Genomic DNA, 20,974 nt, shown 5'->3' with positions numbered 1-20,974 from the left:
GCAGCGCGTTTCTATTTCTGGTGAATCCGCAACGCGATTAAGTTAGCGGTTTAATCCGCAATTATCCGGTTAGATATTATTCTTTAATCTAATTTATCCTTTTACACGATTAAAGTATGTCGATTTTTTCGCGTAGTATTTTAGTGTAGTTTATACATTTTTTTTTATTTCATGTTTGTGCCTAGCCGATATTAAATAATTAATTAAGTCATCAAAATTTCTCTCTTCTTATCGGTTCTGATTCTGGATTCAATATTTTTCGCAGTATTTTTATTTATTACTTATTTTTATTTAATGTTATGGTACGTTTTACACTACATAATGCACCTTATAAATACGAACCAACGTCTTTAAAGGTTCTGCGATAAGAAGGCATTTTATCCTCAAACGATACTGCGTGTTTCATGAATTATTAATGATCGCCGATGATAGGTCATGTATCCTAATTTTTGTGCGTTGATGCGTACGGGCGAAGTTTTGAGCGTCGAAAAAAATCGCACCTCATTCTCCACGACGATGTATTTGTCATGCATATTAATGATGGCTGATGGACAAGCGGCGACTGAATTGCCCGACAATCTAATTTTCGCGCGTTAAGGCGAGAGAAATTTGTAGCGCTCGCTTAAATCGTTCTTGGTACAGTTTATGAATGGGTTTATAATATCCGTCAATAAATTATTTAACGAATTTATCGGTATTATTACCCTTCAACAAAAACATGAAAAAGTTTAATTATGCTATTATTTAATATCGCAGTGAAAAATTTGTGGTTGAAGATGAACGAACCAGAAGGCTCTTATCATATCAATTAGAATTTCGGTTATATCTTAACTGGAATTATAATAGATTCAATCAGAATTCCAATTAATACAACCGCAGACTCTTTTCCTAGTGGCTTAAACAATAAAGAGATAATAAAATGTTGTCATTTTAAAATTTAGAACGGAAGTGATTAATAAAAAATGAATTTAAAACAAATATTTAATATTGAAATTGACTTCGAAATTATTCAATATCCTTTTGTAAGTCTTGTAAGGTAGTTACGTGCTAAAGGGTTAAAGACACCGCGATTGAATAAGTGCGTCTAATTCCCCGAAACGTTTTTGTAAACCAACACGTGTAATTCTGCTCCGTTACGGCCGCGCGAGGGCAATTGACACCTATCGCGAATGAAAAGGGATGCAGCTTCGCGGAGCCGATCATCTCGCCACGGTCGAGCGAGAAGAATGGTGCAAGGTCTCTCCGTACTGGAGTTCAGGGATTCCTGAAAATTATTATAACGACACCGCGCGGAGTTACAGCAGGCGTGTCATTTCTTGGATGGAGCCAGTGGTTCTCATCGCGTGCGCATCGTCGTGGGTAGCTCCTGGCTGTCGGTAAATTGGCGATTTGCGGTGGACGGTGACGGATTTGCAAGTATAATGAAATGAGTGCTGGGTTAACATTAAAGGCATTGTGCTCTCGCGATGCGGGGGAAATAACAAGAAGATCGCATAGGGGCGCGCAAGTATGCGTGCCCGGAGCCAGCAAGGGATGAAGAGTGAAAGGATGAAGCGAGAGGAAAATACGCGTGGGTTTAAGACTCGAAGAGGGGGGAGGGAGAGAGAAAAGAAAAGAGTGAGTAAGTAAGTAAGTACCGAGAATAAATTAAACTAATTGTGCAAATTAGCCAGCTGTTCACGCAACGATGGCATAGAGACACGCTCTCCTCGGTAAGAAGTCATCGTCGTCACGCAGAAAACGTGTACGCCTTTTTGAATAAACATGTAATGCAAGTTATATCTACGAAAAATGGAAAAATTGAATGCATAAATCAATTAATATTATCACGAATATCTCTAACATGATATCGAAATTGTAGATTACTCGATAGATTTATACATTTTATTGAATACTACACTGATTGTGAGAAAAATTGCTGGTTGAAAATGAATGAAACAGAAAATTTTGATTATACAAATCAGTTATCTCAACTAGAATTATAACTAAAATCAACCAAAAAATTCTAATGTTTTGTCTGCCTTCAATCAGAATTCCAATTAACGCAAACTTTTTATCCAGTGTAGAATCGTGAATATTTCTTCGAAGACTGTGGAATAAGCTCTGCGTATTGTACGCAATTTATAATACTCCGAACAGTAGCGTATAATATTTCAATGACACAACAAGCTACTATTATATGATTAATTTATTACGGAAGAGTTGCAAAATTCACATTAATTTTTTCATAGTTATTTTGCAAGATTACTTTATAAATTTACAAAAAAGATTATAATATAAATTTATTTACATACGTTGATTGCGTTCTGTTTACTGCAATGTTTCATCTTTTAATACGAGCTCTCGAGTTTTCATATGATCATAATTATACGTATGCAAAAAGAAATAAAACATTAAAATGTCTTGTAGAACGATGCATTAATCAGGTATGATAAAAACGGATAAGAAGTGATCAATAATTTAATGTTCAGTATTTAAATATTCAAATGTATTCGAATCGCATAATTACCGTTTAAACATAAGAAAGAACATTATAAAAGTTTAATTGAAAATTTCCGCGTTTCTTGCATTGATTGATTGCGAATGTCTTTAATAATCAATTTGCAATATTATTCAAATACAATGTCGAATATCAAAAAAGTATTTCTTGTATTCAATATACGAGGTATATACTACAGGTAGATACTTATCGTACTTCGTTTCACGCAACAACATAGTTGCTATCGAGTTCTCTTTTTTTATAAATTGAATAATTAATTAATGAATAATTATGCTGATTACAGATATTTAATATTTACTGACGTCAATGTTTAGAATTAGATTATCGATAAAAAAGCATAATATCATCAGATTATACTTTTGCTATAAATGGCGTACATAAGTTTTTTCGTGACGTAAATTTTATACATTTCATAAATATTTCGGTAGATACCTAATTCATGATTAGAATTTTTTCAGTAACAATGAACGGTAATCGTTCCAATAGACAATCGCGTGTCTAATAATTTTTTAGTAATAACGGGCGATTTGAAAAGGGTTGAGCAAATAATTAAAGACTCATGATTGGCGACTTGTATATGTTGCTCGAAGGGTATCACATTTCACCATACGGGTAGGCAAATTACAGGTGGGGGATACGTGACCGCGTGGAGAACTTAAATAATTCTTAAGTAATTCTTCGCGCGCGCTCGCGGGCTTCAAAATTATTATCCAAACGAAATGTCAGAGGATACGGGATAATTGTTGTTGCGCAAGAGACGTGCGATATTTTCGCTTTCGCGCCAAAGAAGACGCCTAACCACATTATTATCGCCAATTATTGCCTCATTTTTCCAAACAGACAAACTTTGACGCGCGCAGCTGCTTATTATTTAAATGATTTCGAAGTTATGCCATAATATGTCAATGTACATATAATTAGAGATAACTAATCAATTTTAATTTGACACGCTATTAATTTTATTTAAACAGTATCAGACATTTATTTATCCGTGTAAATGTTTGCTTTATTTTTTAATTATTCCCAAGACTATATAAAATAAATTCTTACGCATTTTTGAAAAATTAATTCAAGAAATTAAAGCTCGCAAAGCAAAAAGTGTCACATAATATATGTTGCATATATATATGTATATCGAGAGTTAAATTTTACTACGCGTTTAATAACTGTATTAGAAATGAGTTTATGATTTATCTATGCCATTGTTGTTTAATATTTCGTTTTACGCAAAATAACGTTAAGAGATTCCACTGACCTGTATCCGTGCCTCCGTCAGGCCGATCTTCATGGCGAGCTCCTCCCTAAAAACAAAAAGGAAGGTAATCATTAACACAAGAAAAAGGAACCAAGGCCGCGTGTAGCCGCGGGCCTATTTGCGCGTGCGAGTTATCCGATTCTGCTATTGCGATAAACTCGAGTTAACGGAGTGCGAGCTTCGGCGTCAGTTCAGAAATTATTATCCAAAACGAGTCCCAAACAGTACCGAACGGTAATAAAATTGTAATATTTGCCATTTTTTAAATAGTTTTCTAAATACGATACATACGTACGCAATACATGCATTATCTCTTCCATAATTGTATAAAAAATAATTTCATTGAAGAATTATTGTGTTGTTTTATCGTAATCGATGGTTGTAACAGCTCAACTTATAAACTCACTCACGTTCAATCTTAAAAAAGTTCTCATTATGTTATTTATTATTTTATTAGATGGATATATTTTTAATCTCCTTACAGGTAATAACTTTACATAAAATTATCTTTAATTGTTTAATTGCTTTATTGTTGTTATTATTTCTAAATAATAGTCTTACTTTGTACTTAATTATTATTGCGTACGTTTTTCTCAAGAAGTTAAACGTAAACTTCGCAATATTTTAATGAATGACACTTCCTTCTGTTACTCTTTTTTTCTTACCTTACGTAATCAAATGCATATCTAAACGTTTGGGCGGTTAATGAAGTAAATGCACATAATTGCAACTGCAATTATTATCTCCCTTGAGTACGCGATTTATTACTTAGGAACGCGTAATTCAACAAAAAAAAATCATTTAGTTGTCTCTTAATGGCGTTGAGGAATAGCGGTTACAATATGACCTCGTATCATATCCGTGAGAAAATCACAGAAACCGTTCTCTGAAATAGCCAGTCTGTCTCGTAAAAACGCGCGCGTTCATTATCTTAATTAGTTTTGCATCCGAAGCAGATTAGCCGACATAACGACGCATGGGGATTAATTGCATTATGTATCTCGCGGCATTATGTGTGATTTTCCGTTGGATTGCTACTTGCACGAGCCGTCGTGACGAGAGCTATTAATATCTATTACGAGACGATCAGAATCCGTGGCGACCGCGCCGTCTTGGCTCCGGCGAACAGATAGAATCTCATTTTATATAGGTGACTGCGCTCCTCAACGGCGTATTACGAATACGATTATCCGTGACTAATTGACCGGTCCAACGCAGCGGTAATGACAAATAATTATTAGCTCGTGATATTTTACATAACGTCGATCATGTCATACGCTGTACCAGTCGTTTCCTTTCCGCTCGATTGAATTTCGCATCCTTCGCGCGCGGGCGCATATAACACGAATAGGCTCACGTATTACGTGACACTTTTCCGCAAAAGCGCATACGGCGCTTGCTTTGTATAAAATCGTCTCTCCCCGCTTTATTGAGAAATCCGAATCGCATAGATGCCGGAGGCTTTTAATTAAGAGAGAAACACACAGAAAAATATTCAAAAATATCATTGTTGAGAAAAGTATATAAATTGATTACTTAATTTACTCTCTTTCTTTCTTTTAAGTATAGCATTTATTTTTATTCAATAATATTTTTTTATAATAATGTTGAAATATTTTAGAAAAACTTATTATTATATAATATGTTCAAAATAAGGATTTATTTTCTTAAAAAAATGATTATAGAAATTGATCGAAGAGGTGACTTTATATAAGAAGCAAATTTAGCAAATCGAATTTGCTTTAATTTAATGATCTTGATTGTGAAATATTAAACTCACTCGGACTCTAGATACATCTTGAATAAATTGAATGCTTGTGACAGTTTGCGGATACAAAGTAAGTGTACTAGTTAGTGAACATAACCCAATTCGTTGGACAAAGTAATACAGATCATTAAAAGCTTAACATTTGAAACGTTTTATCACTTCGTCTAACAATTGGTTCATATTCACTAACTGATACATTTATCTTATGAACTTTTATGAACTCATGAAATACTTGTGTAACACAAGTACTAGATATTATTTGCATACAGTAAGTATTTTTCTGTGTGTAGAAAATTACTAATAATATTTATAGCTGCTGTAACCTATAATCTAAGATTATAACTACTTATCACGAATGCATGGATATGCATTACAAAGTGTTACGCTGTACGTGAGCATGAACAGAAGTGACGAAGACTTTCTGTTTTTGCTCAAAAGGATGCGTATGTCACAAATGTACCTCATAATTATAATGTTCGTTAAGAGTGTAGATTAGATTGTAAGAAAAGCAGTACGACTACGTCCAAGGAAACAGAGGAAATTAATAGTCATCGACTTTAATAATTAAATTCCTTTCGGTTGATTTACGTCGGTTCTGCGATTGCTCGCACAGGATGTTTCCAGTAAAGATAATAACCCGTATAAATCGCCGCTCGCATGATTTCACCGGAAATTATGCGAACGCATTCTCATTTCTTCTTTTTTTTTTCCAACCGAGAACGAGTCGAACTGAAGGCGCGAAGGAATCATTACGAGGCAGGCGTGAATCATGACGGGTGTCGATAATTCATTCCGCATGTTGAGAATTCATTCATTCCGGAAATATTAGCGATTTTCGCCGTTGTTGCGTTAAAGGAACCGAATGGCGGCGATCGTGCAATCGAGCGTATCCGGCGGCGGGTAGAAAAAGAAAGAAGAAGGAAAGAATGAATCGGTCAGTGAGACACCCCGCCGGGCGTCTCTCATCTTGCAGGCAAATTGCCCAGATGTTCCACGAAATCGCGAGGAAATCTCGGTGATTATGCCGCGCACAGAAGCTCTTGCGTCCGATCGTCTTGGATCTCGTGTTTAGGTGCATTTCGGCCTTCAGACGGTAGCTTACGAAATTACAGGGATTTCGGGACGAGATTGTGGCCGTGGTCCACGGATTCGTCCGATTCACGTCGCGCCGATTTTATCATCGCTCGCCCAATCTGATCGTTGCATCCGAACCGAGATCCTTCCGTTCTTCCGATTGATCCCTCGTACATCTTTTCGAACTAAATCGCAGTTTCAATTTTATATTAATATATATATTTTTTCTTTTTATTTTAAAATCTGTCATTTTACAACTATTAATCACTAAAAATAGTGTATACAGTATTCAAATTGAATTTAGTTGTGCCGTTGCTTATTCTTCTAGTTTACTGTTTCGTTAACTAAAATGTTCATCTCGTGACTAACGTAACGAAAGTTGCAAATTTCTTTAAGACGATCATTTTCTGTAATAAAGATGCATATAATAATAAAAGTATATGCAATCTATAATAATGTCTGAAAGTTTTAATAAATTAAGTCATTAGTGCCAAGCACTAATTTCAGTGGACACTGTTAGATTTAAGTTAAATAATAGAATTAAGTTAATTAATAGAATGTTATTTTTAGTGTCTTCTATGTGTGTCAAAATGTAAATCAGTTAATATCCGTGGTTAGTTTCAAGGTAAACAACATTTATATTAACGTATATGGTCTGTTCTTACTTTTTTTTTTCACGCAGGAGCAAAAAAGAGAGAAAAGATGTACAAGAAATTTATCTAAAAAGAACAGGCCTATATTGAGTAGGGGAACAATGATGACTATAGAAATAATTAGAAAAATAAAATCAAATTGGATGTAGTTTAGCATTATAAAGATAACAGTGGAGAATTCGCAGCTTTCTTAGAATTTAATTCGCCAAATTGAGTTTATCAAAAGTTTATTCGATGAAGGTAATCATTACTGAAATAATCGAAAGACGTTCATCCATTGATTAATCATCCAAAACGATCCTCATCGTATATCGCGTATCGATCGATAATTGCAAAGCGTATTCACGTCGTCAAATCATTTTTGATGGCCCGCGTACTGACTTATTGGAGGAAACGTAACTAGAAGACGCGCGTTCGTATACTGCCACAGTACTCTCTGATTACCCGTTGTCGTGCGCTAATGACTACTCTGGTGAACATAGTTGCAGACGGTAATTCGTACCTGCTACCAGGCGGCCCGGCTTCGTTTTCAATGAAACGCCGAGTATGAAAGCGCGCACCTATCAGCTGCTTCTCACGAAAAACAGGCTTACGCTGTGAACGATAAAATTATGTGTAGTACGTGGTTTCTCTCTTTCTCTCTCTTCTTTTCTTACCCGTTACAACTGGTCGTTTGTATGACTCACAAATACGAATAAATCAAGTCTATAGCATTCTACTAGTCAAACTGTATGATAGATACTCGATAATGCCATCACAAACTTCCTATATGACTATTTTAAATAACATTTCAATTTTGTCGTTTACTTTTTCTAGCGTGAAATATAGAATCATAAAGAAAACTACTACAATAGAACAGTTGGAGATTTTATATTAGACGCTTTCATAAATTTCTATTGTGCCTTCGAGGACGAAGAAAGTGGTTTATATCGCTGTTCCGCCTAGCGATTCAAATGTTTTATGTATCTCGTAATCTTTGCGTCACTTCTGACCACTCGGGCACGATATAATCTTTATAGATATGTGCATTACACGCACGGGCGCGCGAGCGCGGACGAAACGCACACCGTCGAAGAGGCGGACGAGGCTCAGGCACCTTGGGGGCCTGCGAGTAATAATAATTTAGCCTTTCCCTTTTTCTCTCTCTCTCTTACTCGAGGCGCGCTCGCCAACGTCCTTCTGGATTTAATAAGATCACGAAATTTCGCGGTTAGACGGGCGTCCCTAATTACACCCGCCGTTCACCGAGACTCTCTCAGTTACCCTCGATTCGCGTATCATTATTATTATGTGTCCCTCCCCTAACTCCCTCGCGTCCACGGTCCTGCTGTGTCCTTGCCATGGGAAATGCGCGAGAGCTTCGGAAAAGTCGCTTCTGACGGGCACGTACGCAAAAGATTAGTCGCGCATTCGCGACTTAATGGGAAATATGAGACCATGATGAAAACCTCGTGCAAAGATCAGCGAAGTCTCCGTTACGTGTCCTAGTATTCAATCAGAAATTCCTTTTGTGATTAATCCGTAAATTCCACCAATGTAAAAGGCACTTGAAATTAGATGGAGCTAACGAGATCTTACGTTATACATTTTCATTTGTCAATTTTGAAACCCGAAGCTTATTAGTCTCGACATTTTTTATCAAGATAAATCGTGATCTCTCGTATTTGTCAGAATCACAGAAATATAATACAAGTTTAAATTATAATCCACATTATTATCACTGAGATTGGAGTATTATCTAATTCTGTTTACACATAAAACAGGATCGATACGCGTGGCTATAAAAAGACATTAGGAAGAAAAGAATTAATACATCCTGCTACGCATACGTTACATGTACGTGCGACAGAAAACACGATTCTTTCACATTACGGAACACACCTGATCTATAATTAATGTAGCCGCTCTACGTTCACACGCGCTGAAAAATAGAACATGACTAATCGCCGATTAATTGCATCAACACGATAATAATCGTAGATTCTTTTGGTATCCGGTTGTATATACGATTCCGCGCGCGGTGTATTACGCGAGTTCCTCGAGCTTCGAGTGAGAGATCGACTTTCACAGATTTGGCGAACAAATTGCCTCGCGCGCAAATAATCCGCAACAAAATACATTCTCAGAATCGATTGCCGTCGCTGAAAGGGAAGTCCTTCCTGTCCTGTCCTGCGCAACATTGCGAAGTCATAGTAATCGGACTGCGAGGCGCGAATGGATTTGCCATTTCGCAACCGCACGGTAGTATAGCGCGAACCCACGGTCGGCATCAAAAGAGGCCGTTAAGTGGATTAAAGGCAAGTTTCTTCGTCATCTTCTTCGTCTAGTTTCCCTTCTCACTCTCTCTCTCTCTCTCTACCTTCTCTTCCTTTGCCACTCCCGCCGCCGCGCCGCCGTGGCATCCTGCCGTTCTTATTTGCTCCTGCCTCGGCGCGAAGTCCTTCGCTGCAACCGCGCTTCGTCAGAAGTCACGGACGAAGGAAGATAATTTACTTAACTTACGTTTAATCGTGTTTGCGCGCTTATTTATTCGCATCGTTTGCGTCAACATTTGGATTTAATGCGCTTGGAATTTAATTCGATGACGAAATGATAGTGATTAATCACGACTCGCAATCACATGTTTAATGCGTGCGAAAGTTAATTATTTTTCTTTTGTGGAAAACATATTATTTTAAAAATGTTATTTTAAAAAAAGGATCGCATACATTCTATCTCAAATTTTTTCTTTCTGCGATATTAGATAGAAGTTGCTTTTAATGGAAAAAAAATAAACATTTATAGTCCAAGGTAATACATATATTACGTACAATTTACAGTATCTGTTTATCTTTATAAGCTTTCTAATATCCGCAAATAAATTCTTCTCTTTTGTTATTATATAATATTATATAATTCGATCTCGTTTCAATAAATTACCGTGTAATGTCTCGCTTTCATGCAATTCAATATCGATTCTTTCTCGTTCGATCCACGTGCTGTGGTGACCACAATATGCATACGATGATTTGCATCTCAAATGCGCATCTCGAGTATTGCGGAGATGATTACATTATCGTTACGAGAATCGAATTGAGAATCGAAAAAGGACAGATGGCTGGGAAAGAGAGTGATGAACGAGACAGGAGAGACAGAGAATGCGCGCGAGTGCGTGAATGACATTGCTGGTATATGAGCAAGAGGCTTGGCGCGCGAGTAATTTGAGTAATTACCGCACAATTACATTATCTAATTAACCCCGGAGGTCGGAGCAGCCGCCAGTTGCCGCGACGTGGCGGCCGTGATTGTCTCACTCGTGGCGCAATCACAATTATTATTGTTTTACACGCGCGGCACGAAAGCATTGGATTTACAGAAATCTGAATTCGCAGAATTTTACATAGAGTTGGTAATCAAAACCTGTGCAGTCTATTTTGGTCTTATTATTTTTTTTTTTATAAAAGTAATTTAACCAGAAGTATAGTTTGATTATGAGAAAATATTTTATGCAGCAAATATAAACGTGATTGATTCAAAAGAATTAAAAATACCAAAGGCATTTTTGATATAATCATATTTGTGTGGTTATTATTAATCACTGTAAATAATTGTGGACACAATTTGCTACGCGATTAATTGATTCGTGGAAATGTATTCGAGAGGCCACAGCATTATTGTCCTTTTTTTCTTCCTTTTTCATTATTCTCGTTATTATACTAAGCAATCGTTTCCCATGATCGCAAATCGGCCTGCAGGCCTTAAACACGTTTTTTTTTCCGGGAGTTGGGTCCAAGTTGAATTCCGGGGTTTTACTTCTATCTTCTCTCTAGATTAATGGCGAGTTACTGGGTATTATACTGCTGTCATTAAGTTATTATTAATGACAAGATGTAATTGTCTTGCTATGGCATATCCGGAACGGTCTGAATGATGGAATATTTTTTAGTCACCTTAGGCGATACGTTTCTTTTTAATTTAAATTTTACGTAAAATATATCTTTTGTGATAATAAATAAAATATTGAATTATTCTTTGAAATTAAATAAGTTAGGTCACACTAATTTTATCTCAATACTTATATTTTTCAAAATATTTTTTTAAATTATTGTTCGTAAAAACATTTTGCCTCATTAAATTGGATTCGCAGTTTTTTTTTATAATTTTTATTTCGAGATTGTTAATTTCTATATTTTCGTAGAAAGAGAATAAAGCAAATCACATATATATACACACATAGTCAATTCATTTGCTGCGTGTGACTTTTAAGAGAAGCTATAGTTGTTGAGTTTTAATAAACTGTTTTATATATATAAAATCTAAGCACACGCAAACAAATGTATGACACGTCACAGTGCACTGTAACGGTCGCGTTGAACAAACAAGTCTTGGAATTTGCCATTTATCTTGACATAAATCACATATTATAATTATTTCTACATAATTTCTATTTGCGTAAGCCGATATACTCTCTGATAAATTTAAGGTTTAACAAAAGACTTGTTAATTATACTTACAAAGTAGTAGCGATATCAAGCAAGCGATTGATATCATGGAAACAAAAATTAGCTACATCTTTGTCTTTAATTAGTGTCGATTACTATCAACATTATAGTAAATATTTATTATAAAATTATTCATTAGAAAAGTTTTCACACTATAATTAGACATGTGACTAATTAGTATAGTTTATACGAATAAAGATACTTGGCCGACATATTAATATTAGATGGATAGATAACAGAATAAGTAAAAGATACATTAACAATATTACATACGAAGAAAGTATTTGATATAGAATTGATAACGATATATATTCTCAGAGAGAAAAACAGGCTGAAATGCAATATTGCAAAGAATGGAAAATTGAAAATAATCAAAATGACATAAAATGACGAGATGTTCAATCAAACACGCATTCCTACAATTGAAAGATCGTGAACGGGGTTTATGCACACATGATCGTTATCTGTAACGTAAAGCAAAAAAGAGAGGATAAGAAAATTCGTCGACGAAATTCGAGCCTCGGTAATAAGCGACGCCCGAAGCTTCTCGCCTTGCTGATACGTCATCCAGAAAGACGCCTCCTTATGCGCGGTATCGATAATGTTTAATAACGAATCGCGCCAGCCGGACAAGTAATTCGCACTGACGAGGGGTGACAAGCGGCTTTTGCCGCTCGCATTATTCTCGAGCAGGATCCGCGGCCGTGCGCGCATACCTGCCGTGACCGCTACCTTTGTGAGGAGCGAGGCGAAAGAGAGAAGCCGGTAGCCGGCTGCGTAATGCGTGCGTAATGCGCGCTTAATACGCGTACGGCGTGGAGAGCCAATTACTGATTGGCCACACTACCGCCAATCGGATGAGGGATGGACCCCGGTAAACCTGTACTCTTCGATCTCCTTCGCACTTCGCGAGACGAAGCCCTTCGTCCTGCTCGACCATGGAGCCCGTCTTCGAGCAGGAACGAGGAGGGACTATCCCGAGACAGTCTGACAATCTTTTTCGTCGCTACGAACGGAATCCGAACAGGCAGGACAGCATAGACTCGAATCGTCGTTGACAGCAATAAAATGCTTAGAATGCACACAGTTCACAAGTAGAAATATCTTCCGTTCATTGTTTCATAAAAAAAAGAGATTTTTTTTTTAATATTTATTATCTGTATATTTTAAGAATACCGTAAGTCTTATTTTAATATCATCCGGATATTAAAATATGAAGCAATTAAAATTCGAAATAATAAGATGTAGTAAATTATAAACAGCAAATTTTTGTATTAAATATCAATATGATAAATCTAACTATTTAATACAGTCTTTTATACAAATCTTATATTTCTTTTTAATATATTCTTCCAAAAGGAATAACGAAATATTATCTCTGTAAATAACAGAAAAAACTTTTACGAATTCTTTATTATTGTGACTTTTAACGTATACTATGAATATTCTGTATAAATTTTTATCAGTGACTCATCATGTTATTAATTCACTTTTTCATAATAAAGCGATGACCGATCGAAAACAATGAAAAGAGAAGGCTTATATCGACTGTATGTCATTTAACGGTGACGGAGATCCAATGCCGCTTCCGTGAGACGAAGCAACATCGTCCACTAATTAACTCCGGAAGGCACTAATCTTATTTGTTGAGAAACGAATAACGGGTCGGCGGCGTTTCTAATCGGGAGCATGACTCGTCGTCGGTCGATTAATGACAGGAGGAGTTGCGGGTCCTGGACGCAGCGGAGAGGACTAGAATCGCGGTGGAAAGAAGAAGGGGGAGAGAGGAGAACAGAAGAAAAGAGACCGCTCCGTGGAACTGGTTCCGTTCCATGGATCACTGGAAACAATCATCCTTATTAAACTCACCACCGGCCCACCCCGCGGATATAAAGGCATCCTTCGGAATGATTTACCGAGAAGCGCGTCGTGCGGCCCTTTGAACAGGTGGATCCCTCGAAACGCGACGCGAACGGACGATAAATTTTATGGATCCACCAGGCGGATAGATTGAGAACGCCACAACGGGGGTGGCCGCGCGCGCGATATTCCGCCGAGTCAGAAGCGAATGAGGGACGAAATGGCGCCCGGCTAGTCGGAGTAATTAAGAAATGGAAAATCATCAAAGAGTTTTGTTATATGATTAGTTAAGGTATTTCTCGACATTCAAAAAGTAAGGTTAATTAAACTGCAATAACTTGACTTTTCTTTAACATACCAATTTAAAAGATCGAATAGCAAGGCGAAGCGGAAATTTAATCACTTAACTAAATTTTGCCAATTGCATTCAACGTTGGTAAACTGATCGAATGCAACGTTGGAAGTAGTTTAAACACGGCATGTGTTAACATTTACGAGGTTATTAATTAGCTATGTCGTTCAACAGAAAGAAGTAAGTAGCTGTGGCCGGATATTTGAAAAGACGACAAGATTTCATCACTTTAACCGCACTTCGTTTCTCTCTCTCTCTCTCTTTCTCTCCTGGAGTTTACAACCGGGATAAAAAAATTAAAACCAACATGAACAGATCGGGACTGGTAGGGACCGTTCACGGTCGAACGATTAGTCCGTCGCCGTCGTCGGTAGCAGTATGGGCCCGAGCCGCAACACTCCAATCTAAATTAGATCTTAAGAGCCCGTAAAGGCAAGTGGCCACGCTCTCTCGCGAGCCTACGTGGCAAGCTGGCTTTAAGTGCTATATAAACAGGACGAATCTGGTAATCCGCGCGCTCCCTCGCAAATGCCACTCGGGGCCTTATATTCGCGGCTCTCGCAAAAAGCCCGTACTTATCTGTTATCGCATTCGGAAACGGCATTCCACAAAATGTTGTCCTGTCGTCAACAGCTTGTTCGGGACTATCTCCGTCTAATCTTTGCCTGTATCGCGGACAAAATTGGCCTCAAGAGGCCCTTTCGGTAATGAAAAAAAATAATATAATAAAAATGCAAAAATTGCAAGCAAAGGAAAAAAAAAATACGAATAGGAACAAAAATGATAATTAATATAAAAAAAAAAAGAATTAGAAGAGATTAATTTACACGAAGGAAAAGAATGTTTATTAATGAAATAGTAAAAAGAAATGAGAGATAAATAAATGAGTAAAAGTACAAATATAAAAAAATTTTGCGTTTATGGGTGAAAGAATGTCTACAAAAGTAAAACACGAAGGACCCAAAAGAGAGCTCGCTCGACTACTCTCGAACCGATCTGCTGATCGAAAAATAAACGACGAATATATAAGAGAAATGTTTACCGATATCCAATTCGATGTACACGATCCGCCGCGCGCGGGAACACGTGTCTTTTATTAGCGAATGAATTTTCATTCACGATGTCCAGGAAGTTAAGGTCGCACTAGCATCCTCTTGGGTCTCATCGATATACATATATTTCGATAGGTCCCAATCGCACGTCTGCCCTTATATGTAAAGGCGCGCTTAATGAATACGCGTCGTGTTCCACGACTTTACTCTCTTCTCTTTCTCTCTTTCTTCCTCTTTGCCTCTCCTTCTCGTCAGGCTAGTCAATAAACCTAAGCGACCATAAAATCCAATTAGCGCGAAATTAATACTACCACACGGCGAAATAGCGGAAGAAACGGGGGATCAATTTATACTACGAAACGGCAGAAAACGTCGAGCAATTTTCCATAGGCAGGAAGCCCGTATAAGTGGACAAGGAATAAATTAATACGGGCGACGAATGTTATTAGAAACCAATCAAGCCAATTACCGGTTGTTTTCTTAAGAAGAAAAGGAACTTTTATAGCTATAAATAAATAGGTGTCGGCTTTATAAGGAAGTACATGTTTATTACGAAAATAATACACTGGATGATTGAAAATCCGACAGGTGTCAGTACTCGCAACGCTATTAAATTACGAAACTTTATTGCTTTTAAATCCGTACAAGTCCATTTCACTATTTTAACGAACAACAAAATACTAATTCTCTTTCAAGTCCACAGAGTTTTCTGTATACCTTATAAGAAAAGTCTTATTTATTAACTTTTTCATAATTGAAATTGATTTCCTAGAAATTGACACACTAGTTTTCAAATCATAACTGTCAAGATTAATAAGTATCTTGTGATATATTTTTTTATTTATTTTTCACAATATTATTCATCACTGATAAGAAATTTTCAATTAACTCTTTCTCCTGAAAATCTAAAATAGATTCTAAACATCTTTTTTTCGTCACACGGAAAACTTCTTCGGAATCGTCTTGTTCTGCTCTCGTGAGAGAGGTTCGGTTCTAATTTTGCTAGATAGACGAAGGATAGGGGATTTGTATTTTGCTCGTTAGGGCTATCTTCGTCGCAGCTTCACGCGTGCACGAATGTGTAGCTTGTCTCGCCATACTCGCGAATACATCTCCAGCCCTGACCGTACACCACGGACACTCTACCTGCTTCACCTCTCTCTGCATACTCCCTACCATCTTCGTTAATTACGAGAACCCATACCGTGGCCGCAGGACCGGACCTATTACGAGCGATTACACCGCTATTAGTTACCTACCGGGTGTTCCACGGCGCGGAGGAAGGCAGTAAAAAAAGTACAAGGAGAAAGAAAAAGCTACCCAGATAGATTGCGCCGCAGCCCAATGGCGGCGCGATATACTGTACGTATGTAACTGGACCCGAGTGTGCAGGGGACTTAATAATGCAAAACCGTCGTTCCGTGTCTACGGATGGGAATTTGCATGAGGATCGTCAGTCTGGCTGCAGGAAGGCCCCAATGATCGATGTATCGTTCCACGAATTTACACTCGCGGATTTAACAAACTTGTGCATGGATGGATAGGTGATTTATTTTAGAATCTACCATGGATTCAGATTAAAGAAGGAAGCGGGCATGATCATCATTCAAAACTACATTCAAAACTAAAAGAGAGGTTTTGTTTTCAAGAGTTGACTTTAATTTCGTTTTTCCTCTCCTAAAATATGTAAAAAGTATGTATTTTTATGTCAGAATTATTTTGAATATATAAAACTAGAAAAACATTGGTAAACTAGAAGAGATAAGATTTAATGAGCGTTCTATATTATTAAAATAAATGTCAACTATCTTATACATATTCTTAATATTAATTTGAGATATTTCCCAAATTCTTTAATCTCAAAATAAAATTTGTTAGAAATACAAAATTTTCTGATAAAAAGTTATGATAATTATGGTAATATAGATATGCATTAATCTTATCAATTGTCGCACCCGATAAGTAATCGTTCTTTTTACTCTCGACTGCTGCCAACGGAAGATTAGGTTAGTTACTCCTGAAGTCTAAACTGGAGCCTGGACACTAAAGTCCTAAATAGATATTATTTTCCATTTAAGGCTTCAGTGTTCCATTTAAGGTTATGCGTTAACACGCATTAAGTATACCTTTTTAAAACACGATATGCTTATAGACGCGTTGTCTCCAGCCGTCACCCGGTCATCACTATTTCGAGACAGTCTCAGGTAGTATATACACTTAGGATAACCAGATTTCTTTTATAACCATGCTCAAGGACTACCTGTGCACCCATCGTAAATATCGGTGGAGACCATTTTTTGAAAAAGAATTTAGTAAGTAGTGACGTTATCGGCACTAGCCAGGAGAGTGCACAGGAGCCAGACGACAAAATATTTGGGTGGCAATCGATAGTCGGTCTCCTATATTGTATCTAAATCCTGTTACTTTTCCGAATGTGAACCCGAAAGCCTGATAAATGCGACTAGACACCTTGCCCATCGTCTGGATCCACGGGAGGTGAATACACGAGCTTCCTATCCCGTCACTAAGATATATCATAAGCTCTTAGTCGTCAGGGTTGTCTTCGAAAGACAAATTTGTAATAGTTTTGTAATAATTGATCTTCGCTCAAATGTTCTTGTGAAACATTATCGGTGGAATGACCGCATAATATCAAATTCATTAACCTCATATTTTCTCTAATTTCACGCATTTCTTGCAGTAATGACATTCACATAATAAATCATTCAAATCCATATTTTTACATTATTCAGGATTACATTATTTAGAATATTTATGAAAAAAAAAATTAACTCGAAATCGAAAGATACCTTTATATACTGTTAAGTTCAATTTTTAAGTGACTACTAATTTAAGTAACTACTAGATTAGTTGTCATCTATTAATATTCCATAGCGAGCACACGTATTACATGTTTTCGAGATTAAAAAATTTTTTAAAGATTTTTTTTAATCTCGTCGCCTATATAGTCTTTGCATACCAAGTTGTCTGTTTCAAATAAAATTCTATCTAAATGAACTCAACCGGCCATTTGAGTCGAGATAAAGCTCGAGATTATTAGAACATTGCTTGATGGTCAGTGGACTCACCTCGTAAACACGTCCGGATAATGCGTCCTGGAGAAGGCCTTTTCAAGCTCCTCTAGCTGAAAGCTAGTAAAAGTCGTTCTGTAGCGACGTTGCTTTCTCTTGGGCGCAAAGTCGTCGGTCTCTGCTTCGCTTTCGGGGCTGGTCGGCGCCGCTCTCGGGTGGGTGCCCTCTTCCTCGGGCCTTACCTCCTCGGTAGAGATACCCATTTGAGTGGACTGAGGTGTCGTCGTCGTCGTTGACGCCGGCGCCGATTGCTGGTGAGACTGCGGGTGAGACTGCTGGCTCACCTGCTGGCTCACCTGAGTCACCTGGCTCGAGTTGCTCGTGCTGCTCGCAGGACTCGTCTGCGGGACGGCCTGCTCGCTGCCTCCTCGCGACGAATGATCTGCATAGAAAAATAATCACGTTACTTGCGAACAATTACATGGATATAACTTTCTCGTTTATACTAACACAAATATAATGTAATTACATAATTCGAATATTGTAGTAGTTCAGATTATGGAGCCATAATTTTTAGAAGTTTAAATTTACTTTGTGAATAAAATTAGGCCACATTATTTATGAGATTTATCAAATGGCGATATGACTCAGATTATAATTATAATTCACACATATGAAGAATCTTACAAATTTTGTAGAAATTATCAAATTACAGATGTTAGTTCACACACTTACACATATTTTAAATCTTTGACTTTCTACATATATAATATTATCAATGTTATAACACTCAAAATACCACAACAATTGTTTAAAACATAGTCTCTTTAGACTCTAAGATTTTTCATTGTCTAGTTAACTTGTGGTGTAATCTCGTTCACTTACACATATTTTAAATCTTTGACTTTCTACATATATAATATTATCAATGTTATAACACTCCAAATACCACAACAATTGTTTAAATTGTTTAGTCTCTTTAGACTCTAAGATTTTTCATTGTCTAGTTAACTTGTGGTGTAATCTCGTTCAACTTGATGATAATGTAAAAAATTTGTTTTTCTAGCTATGATTAATCACTAAACTATTGGTTTTCTAATGGTAACTTTAAAAGTTATTCACTACAAAAGAATATCAGTTTAATGATTAAGCATAAATAGAAAAATACAACTTTTACATTATCATTAGATTAAATTCAACCATAAGTTAACTATTATGTCTGTTATAGTAAATGAAAAACTGAGTTTAAGAATCTGTAAGATAAAAACTTACAGAGATATGTGATATATGTATGTGTACATCGTATACGGTGTACATCATTGATGAATCGATCGATACCTTAGAATGAGTAGGATAACGCTAGGCTCTCGTTAAGGCAATCTGCTCGCGACTGAAACGCAAACGTAGTGTGAAACGATTCATCAGTTGTCACGTGAAGCGGCGACCACAACGTATTATCAGCGACGATCAGATTCCACGAATGGTCAGGGAAATCGCTGCGGTCTAGTTTCCGCTGCGAGTGGATTTAAACGACGGCCTGCTCGATGCGCCAGCCATAAACTGTAAACTATCTCGGGATTTGGAATTTCCGCGCTTCAAATTTCCGCCTTCGTGGAAAGATTTACGAAGTGACCGCTGTATAATTAGGCTAACCATTAACACAGCTGTTGGTCCGTAAGAAGTTTTACGTCTCTAAATAAAAACCAGCTTTGAACAATTTCGTTTTAGCGTGCCGAGTATTTTTTTCATAATCAATATAAGAGAAACGTATCAACATAATATTATCAGCTAATTGTTGCCAAGCTAAGAAAATACATTTTTCACAAATATTTTTTTTATAAGTATAAAAATATTTATATTAGTTATTTTGATCGCGTAAATGAAATCTAATCTGATAAAAATTTTTTTATAATGAAAACTTTTTAATGAGATTAAAAAGACGTAGACCTATATATATTAAAAAATATTAATTTTATAAATAAAAATACTTTTTTGCGTAACGAGAACAGTGAGAATAGGGGGTATGTTAAGTTAGCACCCCAACTATAGTACTCAGGAGTTCTGATTAGAGTTCCCACTTCCTTTTGACGAGACGAAGAGTTCCCTATAGTTAATAACAAGAGTTCCGCTCAATAAACATTTTTTTTACATTTTTTAAAAATGGGGTGCTAACTTTTTATCGAATTTCGAGGTGGAATAGCTCTGAGCGGCTTAATAGCTTCAATTTGCGATTGCCTAGAGTTCCTGATATGTAAAAAAAATTTTCGAATAATAAAAAAAAAATTAAAAATTTTTGAAGAATTAATTTTTAGATAGAATAGTTCTGATGATAATTCCTGTTTCTTTTTGACGATACAAAGAGTTCTCTATGATTTTTAATGAGATATGCGCTTAATAATCATTTTTTAATAATTTTTTAAAAATGGGGTGCTAACTTTTTAACGAAATTCAAGGTCGCATAGTTCTGATCAGCTTAACAGAACTATTTTGTGAATACCTAGAGTTCTTGATACATAAAAAACATTTTTGAAATATAATAAAGTTTAAAAAAAATAGTGGAAATCTTTGAAAATTTTTTTGAGAGTATCAAGTAGTTCTGAGTAGCGTTTCTTATAGTACTCGACGAGTTCTATCGAAAACTGTAAGGTGAAGAAGCGATTGGACCAACGGTTTGCAAGATACAGCGACATTTGTCGGAAGATCAACAATTCTTATTGTTAGAGTGAGTATATCTCGAAAACCGTCGGTCCAGTCGCTTTGAGTTCTAATACTTTTCGACAGAACTCTCCGAGAACTGTCCAAAACTCCGAACAGAACTACTCGGTACTCCCAAAAAATTTTAACTTTAAATTTTTTTCGAAGTCCCACGTCGGAAAATTTTTTGAGAGTATCAAGTAGTTCTGAGTAGCGTTTCTTATAGTTCTCAACGAGTTCTATCGAAAACTGT

The 20,974-nt window shown here is 36.6% G+C and overlaps 1 protein-coding gene across 1 annotated transcript in view; it reads right to left on the bottom strand.

Annotated features, from left to right (window-relative positions):
- The window catches only part of LOC108775010 (homeobox protein aristaless), a 128,908-nt gene that overhangs the window by 7,860 nt on the left and 100,074 nt on the right, over positions 1-20,974 (bottom strand). Inside the window, exons 3-4 of the mRNA XM_018541278.1 lie at positions 18,085-18,469; positions 3,756-3,801 (exon numbers count right to left, since the gene is read on the bottom strand). Of these exons, the coding sequence (XP_018396780.1) occupies positions 3,756-3,801; positions 18,085-18,469 (431 nt within the window). The remainder of the gene's footprint in view (positions 1-3,755; positions 3,802-18,084; positions 18,470-20,974) is intronic.

The sequence above is a fragment of the Cyphomyrmex costatus genome, unplaced genomic scaffold (genome assembly GCF_001594065.2).
Source record: "Cyphomyrmex costatus isolate MS0001 unplaced genomic scaffold, Ccosl1.0 scaffold281, whole genome shotgun sequence".
Lineage (NCBI taxonomy): Eukaryota > Metazoa > Arthropoda > Insecta > Hymenoptera > Formicidae > Cyphomyrmex > Cyphomyrmex costatus.
Note: the sequence above shows the minus strand (reverse complement) of the source record. Positions and strands in the feature narration are given on the sequence as shown.